The sequence below is a fragment of the Mauremys mutica genome, chromosome 10, assembly GCF_020497125.1.
Source record: "Mauremys mutica isolate MM-2020 ecotype Southern chromosome 10, ASM2049712v1, whole genome shotgun sequence".
In the NCBI taxonomy this organism is placed as follows: Eukaryota; Metazoa; Chordata; order Testudines; family Geoemydidae; genus Mauremys; species Mauremys mutica.
In genome coordinates, this window is record NC_059081.1 from 32,981,989 (window position 1) to 32,999,581 (window position 17,593).

General features: G+C 42.2%; 1 protein-coding gene across 1 annotated transcript in view; it reads right to left on the reverse strand.

Moving 5' to 3' along the window:
• DPP4 (dipeptidyl peptidase 4) overlaps positions 1-17,593 on the reverse strand; it is a 72,243-nt gene that overhangs the window by 35,501 nt on the left and 19,149 nt on the right. The window contains exons 6-12 of the mRNA XM_045032944.1: positions 14,528-14,580; positions 14,353-14,425; positions 11,854-11,974; positions 9,710-9,870; positions 7,484-7,587; positions 2,666-2,801; positions 2,459-2,503 (exon numbers count right to left, since the gene is read on the reverse strand). Of these exons, the coding sequence (XP_044888879.1) occupies positions 2,459-2,503; positions 2,666-2,801; positions 7,484-7,587; positions 9,710-9,870; positions 11,854-11,974; positions 14,353-14,425; positions 14,528-14,580 (693 nt within the window). The remainder of the gene's footprint in view (positions 1-2,458; positions 2,504-2,665; positions 2,802-7,483; positions 7,588-9,709; positions 9,871-11,853; positions 11,975-14,352; positions 14,426-14,527; positions 14,581-17,593) is intronic.

Below are 17,593 nucleotides of genomic sequence, written 5' to 3' on the forward strand. Positions count from 1 at the left end.
TTGTTACTGCAAATCGCTAAATGTGAAATTTGAGGGGGCCTGCATGATGTTTATGATTTTGAGCAGAGTTCATTGACATGTCTTCTAGGTTCTGCAAACTTTTCAAATGAAAAATGGTTTCATTTTCCAATAAAACAAGCTACTTTCCAAGGCAAATAGCCCAATTTTGAATGGACAGTGGCTTCACAATTCAAAACAGCTTAAAGCTGGCACTTGTATCTTTATGTTTTCATTGACGACATAACCATTCAACAAAACAGAGCTGATCCAAAGCACATTAAATCAATGGGAGTCTTTCCATCGACTCCAGAGGGCTTTGAGTCAAACTCATGTAGAAAAAAAATGGAAAGGCATGAAATTGCTCCAAATGAAATAACAACAGATAGTATTTCTATAGTGTGTTACGTGCTCAAAACATTAACCAATCCTCACAATCCCCCAGGGCATGTTATTGTTTATTCCTGTTTTACATATGGGGAAACTGCGACAGATAAAGTGACTTGCCTAAGGCCATTCAATAAATCAGTAGCATAAACTGGGATTAGAAATCAAGCCTTTCCAATACCTGTGTATTGTATTATTTCTCTGGACAACACTGTCTCCTTGGTAATATTTTTGTACAAAATTTCATGGAATGTATTTCACTAGTTTCTCAGAGCCCTATTTAAAACTGCAATCTTACTTCAGCTAAATGTTATTCTCCTTTAACTTAATTGGTAAGGGCTTAAATTCTGAGGTAACACACTGTTGGTTCCTAGGGACCATGGAGTCCTGAGTGATCTTGAATTTACTAAATTTTTTTCTCTGGTTGGTAAAAATAATATTACTGCCCAGCTCTTACATAGTGCTTTTCATCAGTAGATCTCAAAGCAATTTACAAAAAGAGGTCACGGATCAAGCAGTGTCATGTTATCCAGGGTTGGATGAGATTAAAGGGACAGAATATGTACGAGCTTGCCTATATGGACATTTTGTGCATGGCAAGCCAGGATGTGAGTCTGCAGTGCACTAGCCTGTCACTTACTAACTGGCTATGTGGACCCAGATACCAGACACTGAAAGTTCCATAGTGTGCTTTGACCTACTGCTGTTTGAAACGGAAATTTTAGTGCACGGTAGCAGGGTCCACTTGGCCAGTTAGTGCACAGCAAGCTAGTGTGCTATAGACTGTCACTCATCTGGTTTTCCGTGGAATCAAAAACCCTGCTGTCTCACACACATTTGCTATCTCTGTGTCAATAATCCTCATCTTGGCTTTGATCCTTTTTATACAGTTAAGATTTTTTTTTAAATCCTGCTACTTTAATGGCACAAAGACTCCCCATTTTGCCCAACAGTTTACACCAATTACCTAATTGTGGAGCCGTTGCTATATAGAAGCAAAATGTGTCAGCATTAAAGCCTTCCTCTCTATATCAAATCTGACAGCAGGTGGGATGATCTCTCATCATTGTACTGGGGATGATTTCATCCCTGCTGTTTCCTCCCTCACTGCGTTTCTTTAAATTTTTGCTTTCTGACTTAAAAGTGAATTTGTGACTAAAACAGAGTCAATGTGTGGAGAGTGCGGGCGTAGAGAGCATATTCTGTGTTCTCATCAGAAATTCTGAAACACATTTCTCTCTCTGGTCTGATCTTTTGGGTCTATCCTTCACTTCCTCCAGATCGTCTAAGTAGTTCAACAGGTGCCTACTCTCTACCACATGGCATTCTGTCCCTATGCAATGTGGAAAATGGCATTTAGATGGGGTTCTACTCAGCAGAGCTGTGTGAAAAATTTCATCTGGTTGGTTAAAATGTATGCAAAAAAAGCGAGCAAGATTTTGTTGTTGTTTGGAGAAATTTATTTTTTTTTTAAAGAGAAAAAAGGAAGACATCTGAATGAAGTGATTTCGTATTTTGCTATGCTGAAGACCAAACCAGTGGAGAGGCTATGGGCCAGATTCTTTTAGTACATTCTGGCTCCTTCATGCCACACTGATGGTGCAAAGGGGCTGGAGAGTGACCAGGTCTCGCTGAGAATTCCACTGGTGTCAAGGACTTCTCAACTGGCACAGAGAATACCTGGCTCCTGCACAACCTCACACTACCACCAGGGTAGGGAGTGACTCAGAGACAAAGCCAGCTATCTCTAGCTGGTGTGCAGTCCCAGAAGACTGTTGCCAACTAGCAACTCCTAGATCAATCTAACCTATGTGGAGCCAGGGTTAAGAGCCAAACTCAGAAAGTTTAGCATTACAAAACCCCATGAAATTTAAATGAGTGGGTTTTGCACAGATCCAGTTGAGATCTATTCCTTTTGCCACGTGTGCGCAATTAGCAGTTGTCTAAGTAAGTTATGGATCAGGTCTAGGTAACACACCATTAGAAAGGTAAGAAGTTAATTAAATGTAAGGAAGACATTTATTATGATCAATGTGTTATGTAACATGTTGTAATCTAGAAACTGAATACTCACTGTGCCGATCCAGCCAGTTTTACTTTCTTCTGTATGTTGTTGGCCCTGAGGGGGAAAAAAACACAATCCCCCCGACCAGCATTATAGTGTATATTTCACATAGACTATGTATCACAAAAATATGTCTGAATATATTTTTCTTTCCTCAACCCCACTCTTGACTCTTATTTATTAAGTCATTTGACTATTTAGCTCCATTTTTCATACCTCTGGACATTGCCACATTCCATTCTCTCTTGTAAAGTCACAGATCGCAAGGACTGAAAAATTCTGAATCCTTCTGAGCCACTGCAGACAGAGCCTTTCGTCTGTTACCCATGTTACAACACTCAAATAGTGATCCCTAGAAACAACAAATGCTATTAGATGCTTCAGTATCTTCCATACACTACTTTTCTATATAGTAGAGTCCAATAGTTCATTGAACTCTACATATTCAGGTCTTACACTTTTAGTTGCAGTGAACTTTTCAGTTGCATTCAATGCTACAGACCTCAGTAACCCATTGCAATGCTTGATGTCTATTGTTTAGCCATCCGGTAATGCCTCGGCTTACTTTCATTCATACAGTAAGGCACTAGCTCAGGGGTGGGCAAACTACGGCCCACAGGCCGGATCCAGCCCATGAGCCATTTTAAGCCACCCCACGAGATGCACCGCGTGGCTCAGCCCTGCTCCAGAGCCCCAACCGGGGTACTGGGTTGGGGCCGCACCACATGGCTCAGCCCCGCTTCAGCAGGGTCGGGGCCACACCACGCAGCTAAGCTGCGTCATAGCCCTGCTCCGGCTCCTACACACTCCAGTGGGAGCTGCAGGGGTGGTGCCTGAGGATGGGGCAGCATGCAGACCCGCCTGGCCGCGCCTCCACATAGGAGCCGGAGAAGGGACATGACACTGCTTCCGGGAGCTGCTTAAGGTAAGCGCCGCTTGGAGCCTGCACTCCCTGGGCCTCTCCCCTCGCCCCAACCTTCTGCTCCATCCCTGACCCCCTCCTGCTCTCCAAACCCCTCGATCCCAGATTGGAGCACCCTTCTGCACCCCAAACCTCTCCTCCCAAGCCTGCACCCACAGCCAGAACCTGCACCCCTTCCCACACCCCTGCCCCAGCCCTGATCCTCACCACCCTCCATACCCCTTGGTCCCAGCTCTGATCACCCTCCTACACCCCAAACTCCTCATATGCAGCCCCACCCCAAAGCCCGCACCCCCTCCTGCACCCCAGCCCCAATTTTGTGAGCATTCATGGCCTGTCATACAATTTCTATTCCCCGATGTGGCCCTCGGGCCAAAAAGTTTGTCCAAAAAGTTTGCCCAAAAAGTTAAGAGTTTTAGTGTGTCAGCGTCCCACAAGAATTATAATTAAATGTTAACAGAGACATTGATGGATGCACTCAGAACTACTCAACAGCATGTCAAGAGCCCTGTACTATGGACAATACCTACTGACTCAGTTTGATATCGCTGGGAATCCTGTGCTTACTATGAAGGCCTTGAGCATACTACCAGCACATTTTGCTACTCAAGTATCTTAGTTCATCATCCAGCTGAGAACTTTTTTGCACTCTATTTGCATGAGCTCCTCACTCTATTATAACAAAGGGCAGAACCCACAGAATGCAGTAGTTCTCATTCCCAACTATGATCCCTTACTCGTGTGTAAAAAGAGAAGATAAGGTTATGCCCTCCTAGTATGACAGGGGTAATTACAGCAGGCTTTGTGAACTGATCTAATGCAGATGTCTTCACAGGACTTTGCTCTTAGCTTTACAGCTGACATGTTTGTCAAAGTTCATGTTCTCTCTCCTTCCCTTAACAATCAGCTGACAAAGAGCAGGTGGGAGAATTTTAGTGAAATTAGTTAACTGTTTGAGAGACCATAAACATGCCCCCTCTGCAAAAAAAAATCCTGCACTTATTATTTACTTCAACCACAACAGCTGTACTTTGTCAGATATGCCATCTGGCTTCCTGGTCTGATTTTTTGGGGGGAATTTCTGACTACAATGTAGGGGTTCTATTCATACATATATATATAAAAAGTGTATAAATCTCTATTTGTGTGCTGCGCAGCCCATGGCACTTGGCTGTGGATTGTAATGTTCTTATAGGACACTTGTACTCCAGGTTTTATGTTTCAAATTTAATGTTCCGTTTTAATGTTGCTGTTTTCACTGTTATGGAGCAATACAGCACAAGCCACAGAAAACAGGGGAATTGCAACAAGAAAATGGCTAGAAGAAGGAGCCTTTGATGCTTTTCTATCTCCTCCTGCCACCCATGCTGCCAACAGTTGTTTCCTGCGGTAGTTAGAAAAGAAATCCAAATTTAGTAATGAAAACCGTTTAAAAAGTTGGTTTTGTTCTTTAAATTGAGCAAGTCGACAATTCTGCAGGAAGATGTAAATGTCAAACAAGACAAGACAATTAAAAAAAAAAGACAACCATCATTTTGTTCAAAGACTTTTTGCAGCTTTTTGTTTAATGAACATATTTTACAACCAATAGGTAGGCTGGAGTGTACCTCTGGTTTTCATGGATTCTTATATTTGAGGAGTAAATCGTGATGTGATTAATTCAAATTACAGGGATGTCAGGCAGTGCAAAAATATTGCATTTCACTTCCTTGTTTTCTCCCTGGAAAGTGCACTCCTGCAACCCTCTACCACAGTGTGTTCGCCCACTCTGCAAACTTCTCATTTCCAACACTGGTACAAAGTGAAAGTCTCACAGGGTGAAATCCATCCCTGTGCACAGGCCTGGGCATTACTTACATCTCACTTAACCATCCCACATGAACACTCGGCCACAGGGATCTAAGTGGGATTTTAATGATATACGTGTTTTGTGCTGACCTTCTGCAAATGCACAAATTTCACCAGAAATGTTAAAAGGCAAAATGTTGCCATTTCAAGCATTTTGGCAGCTGTCTCAGAGAAATGGTCAGAGTGCTCCTCTGGATAAATGCTACAATTTATGAGAAATTCCTAAATCCTGAGGGCCAGACCCATTCAAGAAACACAGATGGTGAAAGGAGCCTCTCTCCACCTTGTTTTCTTTAGGCAGAATAGACATCCTCATGCTCAGAGAGGGCAAGGACCCCATCGTATTAGGGCTAATGCACTAGCTTCTGCAAAAGAACACGTGTCCTGTCAGCGCTCTGGGCCCAGCCAGCAGGACTAGATATCAGTGGACAGAGGTGCATGTAGCACCAGCTTTAAGCTTAGTGAAGTGACTACGCTCCTTGGGAGAGCTCAGCAGCACTGCACAGGCAAATGTGTGCAGGCATAATATCTCCTGGAGCTCCCGCTGGGGTAGTAAGGCCATGCACACTCCCCACCCCTGCCAGCCCTCCATGAAGGGCCAGAATTTAGCCATACAAGGGTGAAAGGTTACCTCTCTCATAATGAAAATACCAAAAAAACTGCCTGCATCTCCTTCTCTATCCCCAGCTGGCAGTCTATTTACAGTGGGGACAAATCTATCTTTTCAAAACAGGGAAAACTTGAGACAAACCCACACTATTTTGGAGTTACTTTTCCCTCAGCAGTGAGAATGTTTTCTATGCAGTCCCCACCATGAATACTTACATTGCTTTACATTACACCACATCAACCGCAGACCATCTTTTATTTATTAAACTTCACTATCGTATAATTCTTTAAGAGAGGTGGGAGTTGTGCATGGGGAGGGATGTTTGTAACAGCGTCAAGTGCTTCCTACATCCTTACTTACAAGATCAAGGTTTAATTTAAGTGTAACATATTTGATCCTAAGCAGACTTAGACATCTGTATTCTTGAAAATTCTGAGTCAGATTCACCATTGTGTTAGCCCAGATTTATATGGTATTACACTGATATAAAACAAGAGTAACTCCAGCAGAAAATTAGGCCCTGTATTAGGCTGGGAGGGTGTGTGCATGTTATTGTTTTGAGCTAAGAATGGTATTGTTCTGCTTTCACTGGATGCTAGTGAAAGATAAGGAGATTTTTCTATAGAACAAAGAAACCAATTAAAAACTAAACTGAAAACAGATGTTTATTTTACACTTCTATCTAGAAAACTTCAAGAGCTAGCTAGCATCATCAATATTTTGTGGAATTATTGTAGGGCTATAAAAGAATATATGAACAATATATTAATGCAAACAAATACATGAGGTTGGATATATGCTTCAATCACTGATTCAGTTAATACAAAGGATGTTGATTTTACTGCGGTGAGGATTGGAATGGAACATTCTCTGTATTCTATTTCCTGACTAACAGGCCTACTTTGCTTTCACTAAAGATTATCACATCTTTCTGTGTGATACAGTACACACTATCTCACTGTCTCTAAATCCTTACTGTAAACATTAGACACTTACACTCCGTAAGTCTACAGTATTGTAGAAACAGGAGACTTTGGATACAGAATTGTGCGTGTATGTGTTAAATCATCTTGGTTGCTCTTTTCAGAATACTCAAATTAATGTCAAGTAGTACATTGTCAGTGGCATTCTGAGAAATAAGACTTTTCATTTACTTTCAGAATTACTGGTTTACACATTCTAAGTTTAATCAGAGGAACTTTGCTATGTTACCTCACAATATAAGCAGTATTGCTTTAAAATGAGCCAATGAAAACACAATGGAATCTCCCCCCAGTGAAACCAGATACAGTGAATCTTCACTTACAGTGAAATAGAGTGACAATTCTAAATTTTTTCTCAGTGCATTGTAATGTGCAAATTGCATTTCCACGTATAGTCAATTTCTGCTGATAGTAAAGCTGTTCTGTGAAATGACTTCACTATAAGAAGGATCCACTATATATGATGAGCCAATAACGTGTCATATTCTGAGCACAAGAAATCTGGAATATGCCATCACCTTTAAATTATTTTTAGAAAGAATAATCTCTGCATGGGCTTTACACATTAAATCCTGTTCCTCTCTGAGCAGTGTGATAATGTAACTCAGTGATATACAGTAGTAATCTAGGGCATTCACAGAGAAAACATACATACTATCAAAACTACTTACCCTGATATTATACTAGCTGGCGCAATGATTTCACTGGAATTCACAGTGGGAGGAGATTGGGTATTCACAACAAATAATTTTACAGTAGGATTTGCAGCTCCTGCCTGAAAAAGAATATGTTTCACAGTATTTTTGAAGACAATAAATACTTTCTAAGTGAAAAAAAAACTCTTGACATTAGGGAAGACAGAAAAGAAACTGTAAAGTGCAGCAGCAGTGAGACTGCAGTACCATGCAGTTTAGACTGTGTGAAGAAACACAATTCTGTTCAGATGGGCACATACACTTTTTTTTTTTAAGAGATTAGCCACATAGTTCTAATAAAAACATACCTCTTCATTTATAAAAATAAATATCCATAATTGTGTTTGATATTCTGTCTTCATTTACTATATTTACTAATATACCATAACTTCTGCCAGAGGGTAGGGCTTATTGCTCTCTAGCAATGGGTTATAGTCAACCCCACTACCAGATTGGGTGTATGTGTGTGTATGGCAAACCACCCTTCACCATGGATTCAGGAAGCTCTGACATCTCACAGAAATATATTTCCTGAGCAGATGCCCTCTCCTCTAAGAGAAGTTAACACCATCCCTTTCAGGTCATTTATCATTTGTACAGGAATCATCACCCAGAAATACCAGTAATTGGAGTTAAAAACTCATAGCTGATCCTTCCTAAGACCAGCAATATTCCATGCTAAAAGGGACACATAATTCTGAGGAGTTCAGGGAAGAAGCAAACAAATCCACTACCTCGTGTCCCTTGGTGAGATCCTTATCCAGCAAAAACATCACCAGTATCTCTTTCCTTACTTGGTCACAAAATCCACAACAAATGAGAAATTAAAACAATCTCCTGGGAGCCATTGACTGAAACATCCCAAAACACGACACAATGATTTCACTGGGGATGGTGCTTTTTATGGTACCACTAAAATATTCTTGATTCTCACACACCTCTCCTCCTGTCCCTGGCCTCCCAGTCAGAAACATTTGCTTTGAGATTTGTGGACAGAAAGTGCTATGTAAATGCAAACCTTATTCCACACCTGCTGAGTTTAGCTTATTAACGGCCATATTCAAGTTGGGATCCCTGATGCTATTAGTCAACTATCCTGCTGTTACCAGCTGGACCTGTGTCAACATCACCAAATAAAGTTCAACCAGCTTTTCTTCTGTGTATGTGCCTCTCTGATTCATTACGCCTTGCTATCCTTCATTCGGTTTCCTCCATTCACTGTGCTACCTAAGGGACAAATTCTCCTTACATTGTGGGCATACAGTGGCCATCTGGCAGTGGAACTGGTGGAAGGAAGTGGTGCGCTCTGAGTATCAAGGATAGAAGGACATAGGCAGGGCTGTCACTAGCTATTCTGCCCTCCCTCCCGCAACCCCCCCGTGGGGGGAGGGGGCAGGGCTGGCTTGGGGGACAGGGGGACCCACTCACGAGCACTCACCAGCGGCGCGGCTGGGGCTGGGCCGCTGCACTTCCTGCCGCTGGTGGGTGCAGGCCCAGCCCTGCTGCATTCATCAGGGGAGTGGGAGCAGGGCTAGGGCTGGGGCAGAGCAGGGGTGGGAAGAGGCAGGGAGGGGGCGGAGCAGGGCAGGGGCTTTGGGGAAGGGGTGGCGTGGGGACGGGGCTGGGGCGGAGCAGGGGTGGGAGCCATGGGGAAGACGCGGGGCAGGGGCTGGAGCAGCACGCAGCTGTGCAGGGCACCAGGAAAATGTGGTGCCCCAAATTTCCTGGTGCTCTATGCAGCTGCATACTTGGCGTATGGGTAAGGACAGCCCTGGAGATAGGTGTGGACAGTGACTCTGTGACTGTGAAACACTCCTTCCTCTATGGAAGGCACACATCAACCAGGGGCTGTGGCTGTCGCTCTGGAGAGGTTCTATGGCCTGCAGGAGAGAATTCTATTAATTAAAGCCCATGCAATACCCTTATGCATAATGCTATATAACAGCATGCCTCACTATCTCCATCACTGCTTGTCATCCCTTCAGTGGTTCTGGAGAAATAACAAAACCTTAAATCAGACTTTTCCCCCCTGAAGATAATAAAAATACGTTAACATTGCCAGATGCTGTTGACTTCAGTAAGAGTAATCACAGCAAGCTGTTGAGGAGAGACAGACAATATTTTCATCAGCAGGAAGTGATTAAATGATTAAGAGAATAGCCCCAAACTGCTGAACAACCATGTTTAATAAATAACACAGACCTTGGGATATGGGAGTCTAATGGTCTTTGGATACTGCAGCGTGTCTTCTGCATAAAAGGAATACTCCATAACAGGAACTTCTGTATCATTCAACTCTGCATATGCTAGAAAATTGGCATTTGGAGACCACCACAGAGCAGAATAGGTGCCAAACATTTCCTCTGAAAGAGATGCAAAGGCGTTTTTTTGAAGTAATAGCTGCTAAATTGGCCTCTGCATCTGAATTATTGTTCTAATTTGCTTTGCCCAGATTTATGCTGAAGTTCAGCAACTGAAGTACAGACTAATTGCCTGGGTTCTAGAATTACCTAGTAAATGAATGCTTACAACAAATAGCCTTTTATAGTAATAGTTCCTGAATCTGGCTGCAATAAAAAAAAAAAATCTGTACTGGGTGCTAGTCCTGTCATCTATCACACACTCCCCTTACAAAATAAAAGCTTTATCACTTTATGATGTATAAAATTCCCAAATGAGCTTTCAATCTTGTAACCAAGTTATCTGGAAATAAAGCAGATCTATTGCCAAATCCAAGAGCAGAAGGTAAAGCCAGACGTTTAAAAATTTGGCATACATTTCTGTTTTAACCTATGCACACAGAAAACAAATAAGAATTCTGCAGAGATTTACGATCATGGAACCCCACTGACCTCACTGGTTTGACTTTAATGGTTGCACAGGGTAGAATTTGGCCCAGTATATCCAAACAGCCAGTGAATGGAATGGCCATAACTAAAACCGAGCACATGTGGCCTCACTAAATGTTAAACTATTAATACAGTATTTCCCAAACTTTTGAAAGCTGAGCTCCACTTAAGAAAAATGAAACCAGCTGTGCCCCATTGTAACCTCATGTGGTGTGAAAGGCCTAAACACCTTAATTTATAAATCTTCCATTATCTCCCAGCTTATCTGTCAAACCTACTCCACCTACATCTTGCAAAACACCAGAGTAAATCTTCATAACAGACTTCCTCTCCTTTCCAACACTCTTTGATTATCAGCAAAATAGTTAACAGTGTTGACATTTTAAGTATCCTTGGCACACATACGAGTCAGTACTCACTGAAGTGAAGGGGAAGTTCACACTTCACAGCTATTATTTCAGGCTTTCTACAAATTCAGGCAGTTGTCTTTGCATTGATTACATTCACGTTTTGAAAATTCTCTTCATAAGGATAATGGATAGATTTTTTTTTAAATGAAAGCTGAGACTATGGGAACAATTCAGAGGTCTAGCTCTATCCCTACACCACCCACGGGGTAGAGGCAGAGCAAGCCAAATATTTTGGTAAACACTGCATTTATTATATTACTATATTTTAACATGTAGGCTTTTCATTTACAAGAATACCAAGCTTTTTTATAAACCTTTTCATCCATAGTTGTCAAAGTGCTTTGCTTCCATTTTGCAGATGGAGAAACTGAAGAACAGAGCAGGAAAGTGACTTGACCAAGGTCACCCAGCAGACCAATGGAAGATCTGGGAATAGAACTCATAAGGTTCTATTCCCAGTCCAGTGCTCTACCCACTAGGCCAGTGTTTCCCAAACTTGGGGCATTGCTTGTTTAGGGAAAGCTCCAGGCCAATGGGAGCTGCTGGAAGCAGCGCGGGCCAAGGATGTGCTGGCCGCTGCTTCCAGCAGCTCCCATTGGCCTAGAGTAACGAACTGTGGCCAGTGGGAGCCGCGATCGGCTGGACCTGTGGACTCAGCAGGTAAACAAACCGGCCCGGCCTGCCAGGGGCTTTCCCTAAACAAGTGGCATTCCAAGTTTGGAAAACACTGCACTAGGCAACACTGCCTCCATGTTAGCCTGGCCCATAGGATAATGAACTGGCCTAGAAAGCACAAGACCAGGATTCTATGCCTAGATGTACCACTGATCTGCCATGTGACATTAATCAAGTCATTACACATCTTTGTGCCTCTGTTTCCCCATTTGCAAAACAGGTATCATGATACCCACTTTCCTTTTTAAAGCATTTTGATTTCTGTGGCTGACACGTTCTATATAGTATAAGCTAGGTGGTGATACCATTTAAGATGCTTTTTTTCCTCCATGTATTTATTTTTACATATTTTAAACAGACTAACAAATAAGTTTCTACATTTTCTTGTAAGGTAAAATATGTAGGTAATTACCTTCGTACACCCAGTCAGCTATTCCATTAAAAATTTTATTTTCTTCTCCATTTGAGGTGATCTGCACACTCAACACACCTGGTGATTCTTTTATGTAAATGTTATTATTCCAAACATATGCCTGTAAAAAACCTCAAAATCTTAGTTATTACAATAGTTACTGTTAGAATGCAATGCTAGAACAAGTCACAGAGTTCCTTCCTATTCCCTTCCCACTGTCTTATTTGTCGCTCTTTCAGATGGCAGAGATTGTCTTCGACAGTTACATTTCACCAAATACAATGCAGGTACTTAAATAAAAACATTATTTATTAGTATTAAATTAATTAGTAATAGAAAACATTGGAGTAGTGAGTGATCTGGCCTATGGTCATGAACAGAGACCTGGGGGAATAAATCATCAGGTGTTGCTAATTATCAAGAGATAAGTGCATCTATAACACTTTCCATCTGTTGATCTCAAAGCGCTTTACAAAGGAGATCAGTATCATCCCACATTTTACAGATGAGGTAAAGTCAGTTGCTTAAGGTCACCCAGCAGGCCAAGCCAGGAGTAGAATGTAGATCTCCCGAGTTGTAGTACAGTATTCTATTCACTCAGCTACACTGTCACCAGTCTGACAGTGGAAGCTGTAAGCTCTTTGATAAAACACTGGCAAGGGTCTTAGTTATCTTGTAAGGTTTGTAAGGATGGTGCACTCCTTTGACAACTTTTTACAACAGGCAGGACCCTGTTGTTTTTCAGGAGCTCTGTGCTATTCAGCATTTCTAGGCCCAAGACACAGCCAACAAGAATGCACAATGGCTACTTAGCTGTTTAGCTTGTCATGGGAGCAAGTACCTCAGATACAGGGTAGGGACACCACAGACCAACACTCCATGTAAGGAATTCATTATAGACCACAGCTGCTACGAAAACTTAAGAGGCTGCGGACAGTAGCTGCAGTCTTTGAACAATGGCTCTACATCCTGTTTTGATTTGGGGTCAGGAAGGATTCTGTCTCCCTGACACTTGTATAGCCCCCACTCCCAATTAAAGATCGTTTACTCAGGCTTTACTCAGAGGATGAGAATTTGACCCTGAGAAAGCACACAGTTTATTGGCAAGCAATAGCGCTGGAGTGGGGTATTACTTTCTGCTGTTTTGTAGCAAGGTCTCCTATGTGACTGTATAGATGGGCCCAAAGCCTCCACTATTTAGAGAACTATTGCTCAGAAAAATCACGAGGGCATTGCAATGCTTCCAACAGCAACAGTAACTTTAAAGGAACTATCTGATCTTTTTCTGCAGCAATGGAAAAATACCCATCATCACAAATCTGTGCTAAATGTGGCCATCACCCGTCTATGATGACATCCATACTGTGGTTGTGATGCTAGCAGACTAGATGCCAAGTCATGCCAAAGCCCCAGGCTTCCCTGAATGCTTACAAAAGCAGATCTGGAAGCCAGGACAATTCACTTGTGTATTTATGTAGATCAAAGTGATTGTTAAATGTATTAGAACGTATTTAGTGTTTAAACTTCACAAAAACTAATGGGACACTACATACTTCATTTTCTCTTATCTGTATCTTCTTATAATGTAATAGCAAACATTTACATTGTGTATAGCCCTCTAACTAAATAACCCAACAAATGAGAAAGAAGCCTTGTGGAATGCAAATGAAAAACGTTGACAGAAAAGTAAAAACTTCAAAGCAAGTGGTCTTTGTGGGTGATGACTGGAGATCAAAGACTAAATGAATTCCTCACTCTCCATCATCAAAGTAAAAACCCACATGGGTAGTGACCCTGTCAGCTAGTTTTGTGTGAGAAGAAGCTATAAGTATGGACACAGGGAAAAATTCTTCACCTCTGAACTGTTTGGATTCTAACAGGGCAGAGTAACTGAATGAGAAGACAGAGACCCCCATAGTTACTATGGATAGCCCTGAGAGACTTTTGGGAAACTGGCAGGTTACTATCTCTCTCCTACCATTTCAAATTATAGACTGCAACTCATCTGTATATATATATATATTTTACCTGCTTATCCTCTCTATCACGCTCATTTCTTTTTTCTAGCTAACAAACTTTTAGTTAGTGTACAATAGACTTGGCTACCAGTGTTGTCTTTGGTGTGAGAGCTAGGATGCAAATTGACCTGGGTGATTGACTGGTGTCTGAGGACTGGGTGTAACCTGAATGTGTTGTCATTTTTGGTGTAAGTGACAATCTATCACATAGTCCAGTTTGCCTGGGTGACAAAATAGACTGGCATGTCTACGGGGACTGTCTGTGACTCCATCATCAGACTACTGTAATACTTTAGGAGTTCACATTTGTTGCTGGCTTGGTGAAATCTAATTATAGAACATACCACAAGTTTGGAGTATCTGCCCTGCTCTTGACAGTCTGCCCTGAGATAGGCACTCATGGTCATGAGCCACCCCAGAAAGTGTGACAGTGGTATTGGAAATACACTGCAGAAATTTCATTACACTTATATTTACTAACCAATTTGTGACCAACAGGTGACCAGGATATGTACTGGGTATCATTAGGCAGTAGATTCTCAGTTACTAAGGAACTAGGGAAAAACAAAAAATATATAAGAAAGACAAATCAGTGGAATGTCATTTCATTGCAATGTGGTTTCATACTATATGATTTTTCTGTAACAGCTACTGACCTTGTATTTAAATCATAGATGTGGTATGAAGCCGTGTATGAATGCCTCCAGAGCTGCAAAAGAATCATTTTTATATTGAGAAACTAGATCACCATGACTGACTTCAGGAGTCCTGTGAATGTGTTATGAGTTACTGGCAATAATATCCGACACCGCCTCAGACTCCCATTTGGGAGGGGTGAACACAACCAACATGCACTGGTGACTACCAATGGGCCAGACTGTCCTCACCCACGGAAAAGGCAGGAGAAGCTGCAGAAAGAAAACTCTGCAAGGTTCATCTTGAGCTTTCCTTAAGTCATCCTCTTTGGTGAGAGCTGCCCAGATACCAAAGTGATGACCACTGATTAAGATCAGAGATAGAAAGATCTAGGGAACTGGGGGACTGCAGTTCAGGTGAGGTATGATCCCTTCCATCACTAGAGGTCTGTAGCAATACTGAAGCAAGTCTTCAATGCAGAGACTGGAGCAGCCCTGCAACTTCCCTGAGTCCCTCAGACTAGTACCTCTGCTGTTTCTCTGGCACTCGTCCTTCAATGTCATGCTACTTCACTAAGCATTCAGCTGTTTCAGGGTCCCTCTGCCCCCCAGGAATGACTCGTGTAGCAGCTCAACGAGGAAGAGGTAACAGTTCCAAGTTGTTATATTTCCCACTAGATTTTCACAGAAATCCATCCCATCCCTCACTTCTGCCTGTTGCAGTCTGCAGAGATCTAGCTTCATGTAGTTCCAGTGGGGGTGTATGAGTAGGGTGAGGGAATGGGATGGTATATGGGGCTCAAGGGATCCTATCTGGGATCCCTGTGTACCATCCTATTCCCTCACCCTATACAGGGATCTTGTCTGGCAGGATATCAAAGTAGGTGGCCAATAGATCTGATCCAGCATGACAGTTCTTATGCTCCATCCATCATGCTATTTAATAATGCATTTACTGTTATGTTATTTTTCCAGTAAAACAAAGGAAAACAGTAGCTATTTACAAAACCAATATGCTACAATCAGGGGCGGCTCTAGCCATTTCGCCGCCCCAAGCACGGCAGCACGCCGCGGGGGGCGCTCTGCTGGTCGCTGGTCCCGCGGCTCCGGTGGACCTCCCACAGACGTGCCTGCGGAGGGTCTGCTGGTCCCGCGGCTCCGGTGGACCTCCTGCAGGCTTGGCTGCAGATGCTCCACCGAAGTCACAGGACCCGCGGACCCTCTGCAGGCACGCCTGCGGAAGGTCCACCAGAGCCGCCTGCCGCCCTCCCGGCGACCAGCAGAGCGCCCCCTGTGGCATGCCGCCCCAAGCACGCACTTGGCGTGCCGGGGCCTGGAGCCGCCCCTGGCTACAATACACTCTATGATGTTTAATAATTGTTCTATAGCAGCAGACTATTAAATAATTTACTCCTTATAAGTTCTCATTCAGTCAAAAGGTTTTTTCTAACTTTGCACACGTCTTGATGCTTACTGGCCACATGGCTATTGTATAATAGATGTACATGTCCTCATGATTTATTGATTTGTGTTAGGGTTTTTTTGTTGTTGTTGTTATAAAAGTTAATTTCTCTATTCCAGAAGCTCATCTTTTAATCCTTTAACAACCTGACCCCTGAGAGTTTTGCATCATGTCAACCCTTACAATGCTGGCATTTTCTAATCTCTTCAGGATGGATTTCACTGTATTGCTGTGATCCATTTGAAGTGATTAAATTCTACAGTGATAGGTACCATAAAAAGGCTGATTAGATCAATGGATCAATCAGATTAACAGACTAAACTAAAAGAGGTAAGTAGAGATGAGTCCTGAACAAAAACCCTGTATCCAAAGACCACTGAAATTTGGGGGGGGGAAGGGTGGTTTGAAAACTGCATCCTGTTTTTGTGCTTCAGACCTAACTCTAATATGAACTAAACATTCATTTCATTGCCACTCTGGGAAATGCCAGCATTGTAAGGGTTAATATGATGCATACCTTTCAATGGCCCTATTGTACAAGAATTTAAAGACTAGCTTCTGGTATACAGAAGTTAACTTTTGTGACAACAGAAAACAAAACAGCACACACCAATAAATCATGAATATATGGTATGTCTAATGTGATTACTAAGCAAGGAGGCATGTTATGACGGCTAACACTGCAGAAAAAAAATAGTGAAAAGTTAAATTTTAATGTACAATCGAAAAGGAAGCATAGAAATATAGGATTCTGGTAAAAACAAAACAGCATTGAATAATTGGCTGGATTTTCATGTGTTTAAGAATACTAGAGAAGTAAAATCCCTAGCAAGATAATAAATTACATTAACCAGACATATGAACTAAGTATTGAGTCATACTCATAAAAGTGTAAGAACAGATGATTGTTTGCAGAGATTTGCAGTTTGTACGCTATAAAAGGCATTCATTGTTCAAAAATTCAGACCATGTGGAAAGAGCTCTGTGAGAAAATCATCTACTATTTGCATACTGTGTAAGTTACCACCCACTGAGTCCTTCAGAATACAGGCATGTCTTTAATTTTTTTTTTTGTCAGCCAGCACACACATTATGGGACAGATTCTCTGCCCCAATATGTTCCCTTGGTGCTGCTCAGGTGATACCTTCCCATAAGCTTCCTGCAGGGGAAGCCCAGAGTTTGGGGGAATTCTCAGAGACATAGAGATAGTGTAGGGACATGTTAGGTGATGCGGAAGGGGTTGGCAGGGGGATTGACTGGAGAGAAATGCATTCCATCTATCACAAACTGAGATATATTCCTTTAGTGACCATAATCAGAGGGTGCAAAATGGCTATTCTAATTCATGCCAGGGTAGGGGCAAAGAATGGCTCCCTCACCTTCTGTGTCAAGCTTCTGCTGGCAAAGTTGAAAATCTATCCCTATACATTATTACACACACACACCTTACATTAAAGAAATATCATTAATGTTGCAAAACTGAGCACTCAACATTTAGGAAATGTCAGAACTCTGGCTGCCTGTACAAGAGAAGGTTACTCACCTTGTGTAGTAACTGAGGTTCTTCGAGATGTGTGTCCCTGTGGGTGCTCCACTCCAGGTGATGGTGCATCCCTGCCCCTTT